Here is a 13,879-nt window from a genome sequence, read left to right as displayed (position 1 = left end):
TCTGGGGGGGGAGGGGGCTATGTAGCCAAGTCCTGATATTCCACCTTTGCTCGTATCTGAGTTTCCCGTCTTCCTTCCACATCCTTTGGGAACATGAATGACCTGGGGACGTTGATTAAGTGGCACAGGTTAAGCAAATAAGATCAAAGTAGCTGTGCCACTCTCAGAGAGGAGAGAGGGAAGAGAGATCAAGGGGTCTCCTAGTGGCTGTAAAGCTAACTCTGGGGAAGTGATTTCTATATTTATAAGCATTCTGAGGGGGCCTCCTGAGGAAGCGATGTGAGGAATCATCTAAACCTGGTCTTCAAATAGGGCAGGAGCAGGTCCCCGTTACAGCAATAAGACGAGTGGGTGAGTGCCAGGAACAGAAATATGGAATGACTCCTCTCCTTTCTGATGTTATATGCAGTCTAGAAAAACACTTAAGAATGTTTTCCAGAGGATTTCATAGAGGGAAAATCCTAGCTTAGGTAGGAAACATCTACTTCATAGATTCCTTCCTTTTTTTTTTTTCAATAAGTGTATTAAAAGAACTATGGTAGATTTGGCTTTTCTAGTCTGGAACCCTCGGGTTCACATCACCATAGCCATGAATGCCCTAAATTAAATGTGACATTGTATAGTGCTCTTACCCATTTTTCTGGGTACAATTTTATAGTTTTTGATTAGATCCTAATAGCACATGCGTGTGTGTGTGTGTGTGTGTGTGTGTGTGTTTGTGTGTGTGTGTGTGTGTGTTCACACTGTGGGAACTGCTGTCTTAGAAATGGCAGGTAAGACTCACTAGGGAGAATAAAAAACCTGAGAACCTGGCCTTGTGCCTATTGGGGCCTATTCCTCATCCCATTCAGGAGGAAGGTCGTAGATGGGAAGAGTGGACCAAGGGGAGGAGGAATAACACTGTCCTCTCTGTTTACCTGTGCCTTTGGACTTTGTGATGGATTCTCCCTTCATTATTTCCTTTTGAGGTCCACATATCTTTCCTCTCCATTGTTTTCTCCTGCACCTGAGCCCTCTCTGCTTCTTTCCCTCCCCTACATCCACTTAGAATCAAGTTATACTCTCAGACTGAGCACTTTGGGCTGTTTCTATGGATGTGTGTGTGTGTGTATGTGTGTGTGTTGTTACAAGTCTAGGAATCCTATTTACCTAGAAAAACATCATAACCTGAAAATCAGGTTGGTAGATTATCTATATCTTTTCATCATTATGGACCCTGTTGAAACATTAATTGGCAATACTTTGCATAACACCGCACAGAGATCAAGTCCAGTTATACACTCTGCTGGTGTGTATTGTTAGATTCTTCAGGACAGAGACTGCACTTATTTAATGATTTTCTCAGCATTCAACATAGGTACAGTCAATGATCATGTGGTGTGTGATTACTAATTCTGTGCGCATTCAAAATACTCATCTTTCCTCTCGTCCCAGATGATGCTAAGGAATGGTGCTTCTATTGGCTGTCTATACCTTCATATGTATGGTGCCCTTTGAGTGACAATTCATCAGATATTGATAAGACAGGTCCTCCAGAACCTTAGGAAGTCACTAAAGAAAATACATGTTCTGAGTTGGGAACTGCTGCTCAATTTCAAAACCATAGCTTTCCTATCTCTATCCAGTTCTTCTGTATCTGATGTAATTTTCTCAACATTTGTCAATAAATAAACCCATATGCAGCCAAGCCATGATTTTGGAAATTTTGCTACATAATGTAGGCTTGGGAAGGTGCATGCAGTATGGTGCCAGCCCTGAGGAAACTGTCTATAGTGGCTTAAGTTTGATGACTATATCTTGTGCTCCTAGAACCCTCCCCCCAACCTGCTCCTGGATAAGTATCAGAGTCCTCTTTTCATCCTGGGCAGATTTTGTCTTTATTCCAAAGGCTCAGGAACATGTCCTGCTTTTTAAGTTCTTAGAGCTATCACAGATTTCTATATATCTTGTTATTTTTCTGACCCAAGCCTAGCTATTGAGAGAAATACAGTCTCCTTGTTTCTCAAACATTTTTCTGATCATAAAAATAGTAAGAACTTATGTCCTTGTTGGTCTTGGACATTTGATTATCCATCTTTGAGAAGACCTAATTAATTTTCAAGGAGAAGCTTGCAGTCTGGAAATACAGTTTAATCATTCTGAATTCCTTTCCTTAAATAAATTCAGGACTTTATGGGTTTTTGTTTTTGTTTTTGTTGGTTTTTTTCCCTGTAGAACAGGTATCTCAAATTTACTACCTCTCACAACTACCTTTCTCTGCCTCTTATATATTGGTTTCTCATCCCTGTTTTTAAACCTCAGCAAACTTTCAGGAGTAGAACATTGGTACAATAATAGTAATATAAACCTCTGTATGACTTTATGTGCTTTAATTTTAGGGAACACCTAGGGTTGGTGATTTCTATCTCAATGAGTACCATGCGCACACAAATGTAACTTCAGAGCATTTTTTTTATACAAGAGTTATGTTCTTTGTGAATTGTCCTGATTCTGATTTATTTTTGATACTAAGGACATTTTATGAGGAAGTATTCCACTTCTGAATTTTTGGTAATGGAAGACTGCAGGATAAAATGTAATAGGTGCTTTATCTGGGGCTGTGTCCACCAAGAAAGTGGATGTAGTAGAAATGACTGACACCTTTAGGCTGTAGGAACATTGTAATGTGACCAGTCCCATGAGCAACAGCTCATCAGATATTAAGCGTCAACGAAACAGGAGCTAAGAGGTAAGAGGAGACATAGAGAAAGAATATGAACATTCAATTATGTCAAAATATTTTGGAAAAACAAGAGAACCAGTGAATTAAGGAGCTATGAAAAAAATGTATGAGGATTTTTGGAAGGAACAAAGAAACCAGCCAGGTAGAAGAATCCAAAAGCACATGTCTCCAAAGATGGAATAAATATGAAATGTTGAGAGCAGTGATTCTCAGATATTACAGTGCACCTGAATCACTTAGGGATGGTGATCAAATGCAAATTTTGGTTCAGTGGGTTGGAGGTACAGTCAGTCTAAGGCCACATGTCTAACAAGTCCCTGTGCTTGTTAGCTGTGGCTGGTCTGTGGACCAAGCTTCTGGTAGTCAACCTCCAAAAAGGGATATCTGTTCAAGCAAGAAAGCAATCAGAAGTGATGGTGGTGACTGTGTGTGAATGAAATGTGTGAACATTCAATTTCAGAAACAAACAAAGTCAAGCTTTTCTGGAAAAAAAAAGTATGTATTTATCATGACTTTGAAAGATAAATGCAAAATCAAAGTTAAATGTGTCCAGAAACTTAGCAAACATAGCAAGAAAGCAACTAAGTAAGATTTTTTGCCACTTGTACTTACTTATCTTTTTGGTGTTGTTATACACTGTTACTGGAGGAAAATATTGAGCATACACACAATAGTAGGACCTGATATTATAAGAAAAATGAATGAAAATGTTTCTTTTAATTTGAGAAAATTTTAACTATTAACCTATTTTTTTTTCTAATTAGAGACAGACTAACATTCCTTATCTAACTATAACCTGCAAACCTCCACTATTCATGTGGAGGAAAAGGAAAATACCTGTGGAGTTACATTTATCACACCGATTAATTACTTCCAAGTATGAAGATTGTGACTGAGGCTTCTGTAATAAAATACCACTAAAATGTCCAGGTTCCTGGTTTAAAGGTTTCTAGAAAGTTGCTCTCCATCTGTGGACATACTATGTGGCCCAATATTAGTGCTGGCCCCTTTTGCTGACTGGCTCCCCAGGTCTGGAAGCTGCTCATCACTGGATCTCCATCCCCTTCTTTGCTGTCTACATCTCTGTGCTTCTTGGCAATGACACCCTCCTCTGCCTCATCAAGGATGACCACAGCCTCTATGAACCCATGTATTATTCCCTTGCCATGCTGGCAGGCACAGATCCGATGATGACATTGATCACGATGCCAACTGTGATGGGTGTCTCGTGGATGAACCACCGGAAGATGAGCCACAGAGCCTGCTTCCTGCAGGCCTACTTCATTCACTCCCTTTCCATCATGGAATCAGGTATCTTACTTACCATGGCCTATGACCATTTTATTGCCCTCCACAATCCCTTGAAATACACTTCCATTCTCACCAGTACTCGTGTTGTAACTTTAGGGATGGGAGCTTTTATGAGGGGTTTCATATCCATCATCCCTGTAATCCTGCAGCTTTTTCTCATTTCCATATTGCCACTCTCATGTTCTCTCCCATGCTTTCTGTCTTCATCAAGAAGTCATGAAACTGGCCTGTGCTGACATAACTTCCAATAGACTTTACTCTGTAATTTTGATTCTTTTAACAATCTTCCTAGATTCTCTGATCACCCTTTTTTCCTATATCCTAATTCTTAAGACTGTCATGGGCATAGCCTCTGGTTAAGAGAGAACCAAGGCCCTCAATACTTGTATCTCCCACATTGGCTGTGTTCTCATCTTCTATGTCACTGTGGTTGGTCCATCATTCATCCACAGGTTTGGGAAGAATGTGCCACCAGTGGTCCACATAATAATGAGCTATTTCTACTTCCTCTTCCCTCCTTTAACGAATCCTGTCATCTATAGCATCAAGACCAAGCAAATTTAATATGGTTTTTTCTGTCTTCTATCCAAACATAGATTTAGAAGTTAAACTCTGAGGTGGGTGATTGCCCAGAGCAGATGGTAGGGATCTGACGTTTCTCTGAACAGAGGGCTGTAGAATTCCACTAAGTCTTAAAAGCCTCTATTTCTTTAAAGATACAATGACATTTAGGAAGCTTATCAGCCCTTGAATTTATAGATTTGCCACTTGTTAAGTTTAGGAGTTGATTTGTTTCCTTGTCATTCTGTGTTCTTCTCTTTAAGTTCTAAGTAGAGGATAGAAAAAGTTTTAATCTGTCTGGAAAATTAAGTACAGTTCTGATACTGTGGTTTTTGTACATGCAATTAATTTTCATGTTAAAAAGCATCAACAATTTGTGGTAGCCATTTGCATGGCTTACTTTGGACTTCTCTGATCATTTCTTTTGTCATTTTCCTATTAGGGAGTTCATAATTTTGTAATTTATTTGTGGGAACTAATTATAAATGAACCTAGTGAGCCATTTATATTAAATATATATCCCAGTTTCTATTTGTCTTTTATGTATAGAATTTAAAATTTTATATACACAAATAACTTCATTTTTATACACTTTATTGAGATTTCGGGGCCATATGATAAAGACCTCCTTGATTCCAGGTTTTTAAATATGTTTTCTCATTTTTTGCATAGGTTTTTTTGTATATTCTGTTTTATAATAGGTTAATATTTGGAGAAAATTAAGAAGTTTAAATCAGTCCTCATTGATTCTGTTTTCAAGGTGGTAACAGTAATATTCAGTCATTTGTTTGGCTGATATTTTAAGGCATGAGACAGGAATGATGCTAAACAAAAATGGTTTAACTGCAAGGAAATCAATACAAAACATTGCCTGATCTAGATCCAACCCACTGGGGGGGGGGGGGTCAAAAGTCAAAGAAACCTAAATTTAAGATTATCTCTGTGACTAGTGAGAACATGTAAAGGAAGAATTATTTTGAGAGTGTGTGTCCCAAAAAGGATCACATCCAGACTGAGGTAAAGGAAAGGTTCCCTGAGGAGTGTGTCTTCAACTGAGACTTGAGGGTGGGTTAGAAATTACCTTGTGAAAATAGACAGGAAATAGTATGTGAGGAGGCTGTCATTGGAATGGATCATGGAAACTTCTGGGAATGTGGCTGACTCAAAGAGAGCAATAGCTCTAGCGAGAGGGCAGACAGGGAAAAGGTCAAATCAGTAGCATCCTGTTGGCAATGGCTAGGATTTGGGTGTCTACTCAGAGAGTTACAAGAAGCTACTGAATATATCTAAGTGAGAGTGTGACATGATTTCAGTGATGTTTGCAACTTATATACTCAGGTATGATGTAGATTTCAGTAAGGCAAGAGGTGCACAAGAAAATAAAAAAGATACTGTGACAATTTCAGAGAGGGAGAGATACCAGCAGTTAAAATTATTAAAGTGAAGATAAATTTAGTGGATAAATATAAGATATATTTAGGATCTAAAATTAGTAGAATTTTAGAAAAACATATGAAAGAAAAGTTTGGGAAGAAACAAATATAAAATCTGTGAGTGTCATTAACTCCCAAAATGATTGCTGATTCTGCATAAAATCCATCTTTGAAAAATATTGTGGGAATTTGAGGATGAGTAGGAATCCAAATAATGAAGTTTGACCTATTAAAACAACCAAAGGAAATATTCTATGTTGTAGCACTGAGCTTTTAAGAGAGAACAGTAGGAGACACACACAGAGAGAGAGGGAGACACAGAACCTGAAACAGGCTCCAGGCTCTGAGCTGTCAGCACAGAGCCCCACAAGGGGCTCAAACCCATAAACTGTGAGATCATGACCTGAGCCGAAGTCGGACACTCAACCGACTGAGCCACCCAGGTGCCCAAAAACAATTTTTAATATGTGTATCTTTTTGCCTAATTGCAAATTATCACACTAAAAGGTAGGCCTGTATGAGCATTTGCTGAAAGGTAAGAAGATATAGGACAATAAAAACAAACTGAAGCAGTTGACACATAGAAGAAGCTCATAGAACACATGGGTCTTTGCATTCTCACCCAGGGAGAAAAAAAATGATAGATCAGCATTTCTACCCAGTGATGTTCACTGGAGTGTGCCCAAGAAGAAAAATACAAGCCATTTCCACATCAGTAGCCCAGACAAAATAATCAAGATGAGGTAATACATAAGTTATGATAGGAAACAGTGGGTTAGAGATGGACAATCAGATGCAGATACAAACATGAAAATCAAGAGTTGATACCTCTGGGAGCAAACAGCAAGGATACATTAGAAAATGAAAAGTTTGTTTGTTTGGTTTTGTTTTTACAAGGGTTTAAATAAGTTACCATAGGGCTGGGGCATAGTTTCTCATATTTCTGGCCACAGATTTCTTTAGGGGACCACTGGAACTGAAAATGTTGACACTTACATGCACCTGGAGATTAGCTCCTCGAGTTAGATTTTAAGAACAAGTGCAAAAAATCATTTTTTTCTAACTTTATTTTTTAATTTTTTATCATTTCATTATTTTTTTCCTTTTTTTAAGTTTATTTTGAGAGAGGCAGAGCACGAGCAAGGGAGGAGCAGAGAGAAAGAGAGAGAGAGAGAGGTTGAATCCCAAGCAGTCAGCATAGGGCTTGATGTGGGGCTCGATCCCACAAACCATGAGACCGTGAGGCCTGAGCCAAAATCAAGCGTTGGAAGCTCAACTGAATGGGCCACACAGGTGCCCTATTATTTTTTTCATCATGATAAGTGTACTCTTTAATCCCCATCCCCTATTACCCTCATCTTCCCACCCACCTCCCCTCTGGTAACCATCACTTTGTTCCTTATAGTTAAGAGCCCGTTTCTTCATTTCTCTCTTTTTTTTCCCCTTTGCTCATTTGTTTAGTTTCTTAAATTCCATATATGAATGAGATGATAGGGTATTTGTCTTTATCCTACTGGCTTATTGCACTTAGCTTAATACTTTCTAGATCCATCCGTGTTGTTGCAAATGGAAAGATTTTATTCTTTTTTATTTAAAAAAAATTTTTTTTTTAATGTTTATTTATTTTTGAGACAGAGAGAGACAGAGCATGAATGGGGGAGGGGCAGAGAGAGAGGGAAACACAGAATCGGAAGCAGGCTCCAGGCTCTGAGCCATCAGCCCAGAGCCTGACGCGGGGCTCGAACTCACGAACCGTGAGATCGTGACCTGAGCTGAAGTCGGACGCTCAACCGACTGATCCACCCAGACGCCCCGGTTTTATTCTTTTTTAATGGCTGAATAATATTCCACTGTGTATATATAAACCAGTTTGAGCATCTGACTTTGGCTCAAGTCATAGTCTCATGGTTCCTGAGTTCAAGCCTTGCATCAGGCTGTCTGCTGTCAGTGCAGAACCTGCTTCAGATTCTGTCAGTGAAGAACCCTCTCCCTGTTCACTTTCTCTCTCTCTTTCAAAAATAAATAAATGTTAAAAAAAACTTTTAAAAAAAGGCTAAAAGTTTAACCATTATCATTCTTTTTGATACCGATACTTATGCCATTTTATCTTTAAGAATAAAGAAAACGGGGCATCTGGGTGGCTCAGTCAGTTAAGCATTCAACTTCAGCTCGGGTCATGATCTCACAGTTCAAGAGTTTGAGCCCCATGTCAGGCTCTGTGCTGACAGCTCGGAGCCTGGAGCCTGCTTCGGATTCTGTGTCTCCCTGTCTCTCTTCCCCTCCCCTGCTCAACCTCTATCTCTCTGTCTCTCTCTCTCAAAAATAAACAAACAAAAAGAATAGAGAAAACTTATTAAAAAAAAGGTATGCTATGGTAGATAGCGTGGCCTTTGATAAAACAGCAGCTTTACTCCTGTCTCCTTCTTTGACAATGTTTGTGACCTTGAGCTGATCACTGAATCTCTGAGCCATGGTTACGTCATTTAGCCATTAGGAATAACAAAATGCACCTCCTAAGAGTTTTTCTCCAAGGATTTCAGAGAGTATATCATGCTACTGGCATGCATATGTATATGTATTTTAATTTTATCATATATAATAAATATAAGACAGTTTTATTACTATTAACATTATTGACATTAACAAAAATGAATAACAATATTTGGACAATTATTACTCAAAATTTAGGAAGAAGAATAATCAGAAAGTGGGAGATTATCAAATATGATTCTGTTATGTGATGCAGTATGTAGCTAATAAGGAGATTATTACAAAGAATGTGAAATACCTTTGAAAATGATGACACTCCTTCCAGCTTTCTCCTTGGATTATTCCCAATATAGCATTCCCCTGAAAAAATTGAGACCTCCAGAACATTATCTTTTCTTTTCCCATACCTTCTATTTTCATTGGCTTCGTACCTTAGCTTGAGTCTATGATCTGGCTCTTCAGAGACTCTCTTGTCAATATTGTATATTCTTTTGCCTCATTTTCAATCCATGCAAGGCTCTTCACCCTTCTGGAAAGGGAAAAAAAATAAAACTACCTTTTATCAGGGTCTTAATATATGCCGTGATTTGTGCTAAACATCAATGTAAAGTAACTCATTTAATATCATTCTTAGGTGTATTTATTAAATTTTCACAACAATTCTTTTCACAGACCTATCATCCTCATTCTACAGTGAGGAAGCTAAGGTCCTGAGTAGAGACATGTATAACTGCCTAAGAGACATCTCTGCCTCACTGCTTACAGACACAGAATACCCTAAACTGGATGGGTTCCTTTTATCCCTTTTCCAAATCTAGTGTGTAAAACATTGTTTAGCACAAAAGAATCAATCAAAAAACAACTGTTGATTAATGAACAGAATCATTCTATTTCTGTGATCCCTGTTAGTAAATGAAATCACCCTTTATCAGCTAAAATCAGAAATGCAGAGGTCATTATTCACTATTCTTTCTCTTTAATCTACCACATACAGTATACCACATACAACCGATCACTAAGTTCTAGTCTTTTTTTTTAATGTTTATTTATTTTTGAGAGAGAGAGAGAGAGAGAGAGAGAGAGCATGAGCAGGGGAGGGGCAGAGGGAGAGGGAGAGGGAGGCACAGATTGTGAAGCAGGCTCCAGACTCTGAACTGTCAGCACCAAGCCTGATGTGGGGCTCAAACCCATGAACCGCAAGATCATGACCAGAGCCAAAGTTGGACCATCAACTGACTGAGTCATCCAGGTGCCCCTCTATTCCTTCTAAGTCACAGAATCTCTCTTTCATCCACTTTTATCCAACTCTACTGATAACACCCCATAACATCCACACCAACACATTTATCACATGGATTACTGTAGCTTGATTCTCCTTACTTGTTCTACCTCTTTTCTAATGTGCTCCTCATACCTTTAACCAGATTACCTGATTATAAGTGTGGCCCTATCACTTATTTCATACTCATGTCATTTGGGTAAAGTCGAAACGCCTTACATGAATTGTAAGGCCTTATGTGATCAGAACCTGCTACCACAGATTCATTCTGTGTTAAGCTTTCTTTCATGAATTGTTCCAGAGGTGCTATAATTCTTAGTATAAATTTAATATAATTTTTTTGCTTAAATTCATCATATTTTTTCTTAGCCCATGACTAGTGCTCATGTTTTTCTTTGGTTGGTTTGGTTTTTGTTTTTTTCTCTGCATGGAATTAGTGTCCTATCTTATAAAAAGTACTATATTCCTTACTCTTTTATTATTCAATTCTCAGCTTAAATACCACTTCTAAGAACTTTCCCCAGATCCTTAAGATAGCCTTCTGTGTGCTCTCCCTAGCACAGTTACATTGATACGGTAATGATAGTGTTTTGTAAATTTGTGGCACATATTTTCTTTCTTGTCCCTGCTAGATTTTTAGGTTCTGTTAATGAAAAGAACATGTTTGTCACCTTGGCCCCATCACAAAATGAGCAATGGTAAGTGAAGTAATTTTAAAATACACTATAAAACATCTTTCATTCACCTTGCTGTTCCCAAATCTGTTGAGGTTCCTGTGAATTAGAACTGATTTCTCCAAAGAAACAAAAAAAAAAAAAAGAGAAAAATGCAATTGGAATTCACAAATTCTAGGAGTAACAAAGGCACTTATGACTCCTTTGACCTTTGAGATAGACAATAGGAGGACATGCATAAATGCTGGTGTTGGGGATGTTGGGGTCATATAACCAAGCCCTGGCATCCCCACAAGGGCGGTATTTAAGTTTCCAGTTTTCCTAACACATCCTTAGGGAAATTCATGAAAAGCCTGGCTGGGGACAAGTAGAATGGCCCAGCTACTATCAAAAAAAAAAAAGAAGAAAGGAACAAGGAAAAATCAAAGAATCTCCCAAGGGGCTGAAAAGGTGAAACTCTGGGGAGGTGATTTCTACAAACAGAAAGTCTTTAACCTGGACTCTTCAAAGGTTTTTTGAGAAGGTAGGTCTGGAATAAGTCCTCAAATAAGACAGAAAGAAGTAACCATTCCAGCAATTAGAGTGTGTAGTGCGTGAGTCCCAGGAACAGAAATATGGAATGAATTCTTGCCCTTCTGATGTTAAATGCAGTCCAGAGAAGACAGAAAGAATTTGCAGGGGCCTGCATCAAGGACATATCCCACCTGGGGTGAGCAACAGAATAGCAGAGACTCCCTTTGGACAAATGTATCACAGCAGGTTTGAAGTTTTTAATGGGGGACCCATGGATGGGCTGCAGGAAACTGAATGTATTTAGAGAAAGTGTGACATTGTCTGCTCTTGGCCATTTTTTTCCAACAAGGGCTTCTGACTTTTGTAAGAATTCCATAGAATGCTGAATTTCAATTTCAAAACAGAACAAAGTTTTCTAATAACAAAAAAAGACTCTATCATAATTGCAAATATAAAATTAAATCAAGTTTAAATATATCAAGTATATCAATGTATTTACAATCAAACCAAGAGGCAGTGTAACTAAGCAATGTGATTATCCGTGTGTATACATTTGCCTTCTGCTTCTTCTTCCTTTTTTTTAACCTTTATTGCTTCAAACATTTTCTAGCATATACATATGGTGTGGCCTAATGTTTTAAACATTTTTTAATTGAGAAAATGTTAAGCATTAACCTACTATTATATATAAGTTAAGAAAAAAGTAGATTCTTCTCCTTTAGTATAGCCTAGAAATCTCTAGTGCTCTGCTAAGAGAAAATCATTGTAAAAACATATATATACAAATTAATTATCCTAAGTGTAAAGATTGTGATTGAGGCTGCTGTAATATATTCCCATAAGGAGGTAGTGAAAACTAAAAAATCTGGAATTCTGTGTTCATAGCTTCCATAAATTTTCTCTCTAACTGTGGACATACTATGTGGCCCAGTATTAGCGCTGCCCACTTTTTGCTGACTGGCTTCCCAGGTCTGGAAGCTGCTCATCACTGGATCTCCATCCCCTTCTTTGCTGTCTACATCTCTGTACTTCTTGGCAATGGTACTCTCCTCTACCTCATCAAGGATGACCACAGCCTCCATGAACCCATGTATTATTTCCTTGCCATGCTGGCAGGCACAGATCTGATGGTGACATTGACCACGATGCCAACTGTGATGGGTGTCTTGTGGATGAATCACCGGCAGATGAGTCATGGAGCCTGCTTCTTGCAGGCCTACTTCATTCACTCCCTTTCCATTGTGGAATCTGGTGTCTTGCTTGCCATGGCCTATGACCGATTCATCGCCATCTGCACCCCTCTGAGGTATAACTCCATTCTTACCAATTCCCGGGTGATGAAGGTAGGCCTGGGGGTACTAATGAGGGGCTTTTTATCCCTTGTGCCCCCAATCGTGCCACTCTATTGGTTCCCATATTGCCGTTCCCATGTTCTTTCCCATGCCTTTTGCCTCCACCAAGATGTCATGAAACTTGCTTGTGCTGATATTACATTTAATCGTGTATATCCAGTTATTCTGGTTGCTTTGACTTTCTTCCTAGATGCTCTGATTATTCTCTTCTCTTATATTTTAATCTTGAAGACAGTTATGGGCATCGCCTCTGGAGAAGAGCGAGCTAAGGCCCTTAACACCTGTGTCTCCCATATTAGCTGTGTTCTGGTCTTTTATATTACTGTGATTGGCCTGACCTTCATCCACAGGTTTGGGAAACATGCACCACGTGTGATCCACATTACCATGAGCTATGTCTACTTTCTCTTTCCTCCATTCATGAACCCCATTATATATAGCATCAAGACCAAGCAAATTCAGAGAAACATCATTTGCCTATTTTCTATGCATAGGAGAGCTTGAGGTTTTATTTCAGAATCTTGGGAACTCCAGGACTCCTGGACCTTTTCATAATTGGAAGGGACCTGAATTTTATACCTAATCTTCTTTTATCAGTGTTAGATGAAATTTTAATTATTACATGAAGCAACAAACTTAGTTGAGCAGGAATGCAATGAATATATATATAAAGAGAGTAATAAAAGTATATACATATATGTATATACGTATACCTATATATATCTATATATCTATATATTTATATATCTGTATATCTACATCTGTATCTATATATCTAATCTATATACCTATATCTGTACAGGTATAGATATGGAGAAAGAATATAAGGTAGTATAATTTGTAAGTGAAAATTTAGACAGATACTCTAATAAGCAGAGAATATAGGGTAACTCCAATTCTATACCAATAACAAGTACAAGTTGTATTTCAGGCAAGGTCAAATTAAATGTCCAGCCTGGATCAACCATAGCCTATACAAGGAAGGTCTTCATTTGGAGCTCCATTTTGTGGCCTGACACAAAATTGAACTAGACATATGGATTGAGGACCATAGAACTCTACTATACCTCATAATTACTATATTGCAGAGCATGATTTGCTTTTCCAGTGATAATGTGTCATTTATGAAGCTTTGCCCTAGACTCTCCCTGAGTTCATGAATTTACCATTAAATAATTTCATGAAATGATCTGTTTTCTTTTTATCTAGTGTTTTCTTTAAATGCTGGATAAGTGAAAACACTTTTGATCAGTCTGATAATCTTAATATAGTCTGGTATTATAGATTTTGTTTTCAATTAGTTTTTTTATTGTTATAAAACACAAAAATTTTTGGTTTGCTGCAGCCATTTGCGAGTCTCATTTTAGACTTGTCAGATCCAAATTTTTTTTTGGCTAATTTTCACTTTTTCTCATTGATTTGTAGGAGTTCATTGTGTATTATCCCCCAATGTTTTATTTATATTATAAATATTTTTCCAGTTTTGTTTGTCTTTCAGGTACATAATTTAAAAGCTTATGTGTAAATAATTCTATAACTTACTT

The 13,879-nt window shown here is 38.0% G+C and overlaps 1 protein-coding gene and 1 pseudogene across 1 annotated transcript; both read left to right on the top strand.

Moving 5' to 3' along the window:
- Positions 1–3,703: 3,703 nt before the first annotated feature.
- LOC125176974 (olfactory receptor 51B2-like) lies at positions 3,704–4,597 on the top strand (annotated as a pseudogene).
- A 7,306-nt stretch (positions 4,598–11,903) lies between these two features.
- On the top strand, positions 11,904–12,839 carry LOC125176942 (olfactory receptor 51B2). Its single transcript, XM_047878882.1, has one exon. The coding sequence runs from the start codon at positions 11,904–11,906 to the stop codon at positions 12,837–12,839; it is 936 nt and encodes a 311-aa protein (XP_047734838.1).
- Positions 12,840–13,879: the final 1,040 nt, after the last annotated feature.

Source organism: Prionailurus viverrinus, chromosome D1 (assembly GCF_022837055.1).
Source record: "Prionailurus viverrinus isolate Anna chromosome D1, UM_Priviv_1.0, whole genome shotgun sequence".
In the NCBI taxonomy this organism is placed as follows: domain Eukaryota; kingdom Metazoa; phylum Chordata; class Mammalia; order Carnivora; family Felidae; genus Prionailurus; species Prionailurus viverrinus.
This window is presented reverse-complemented; position numbering and strand designations above follow the sequence as displayed.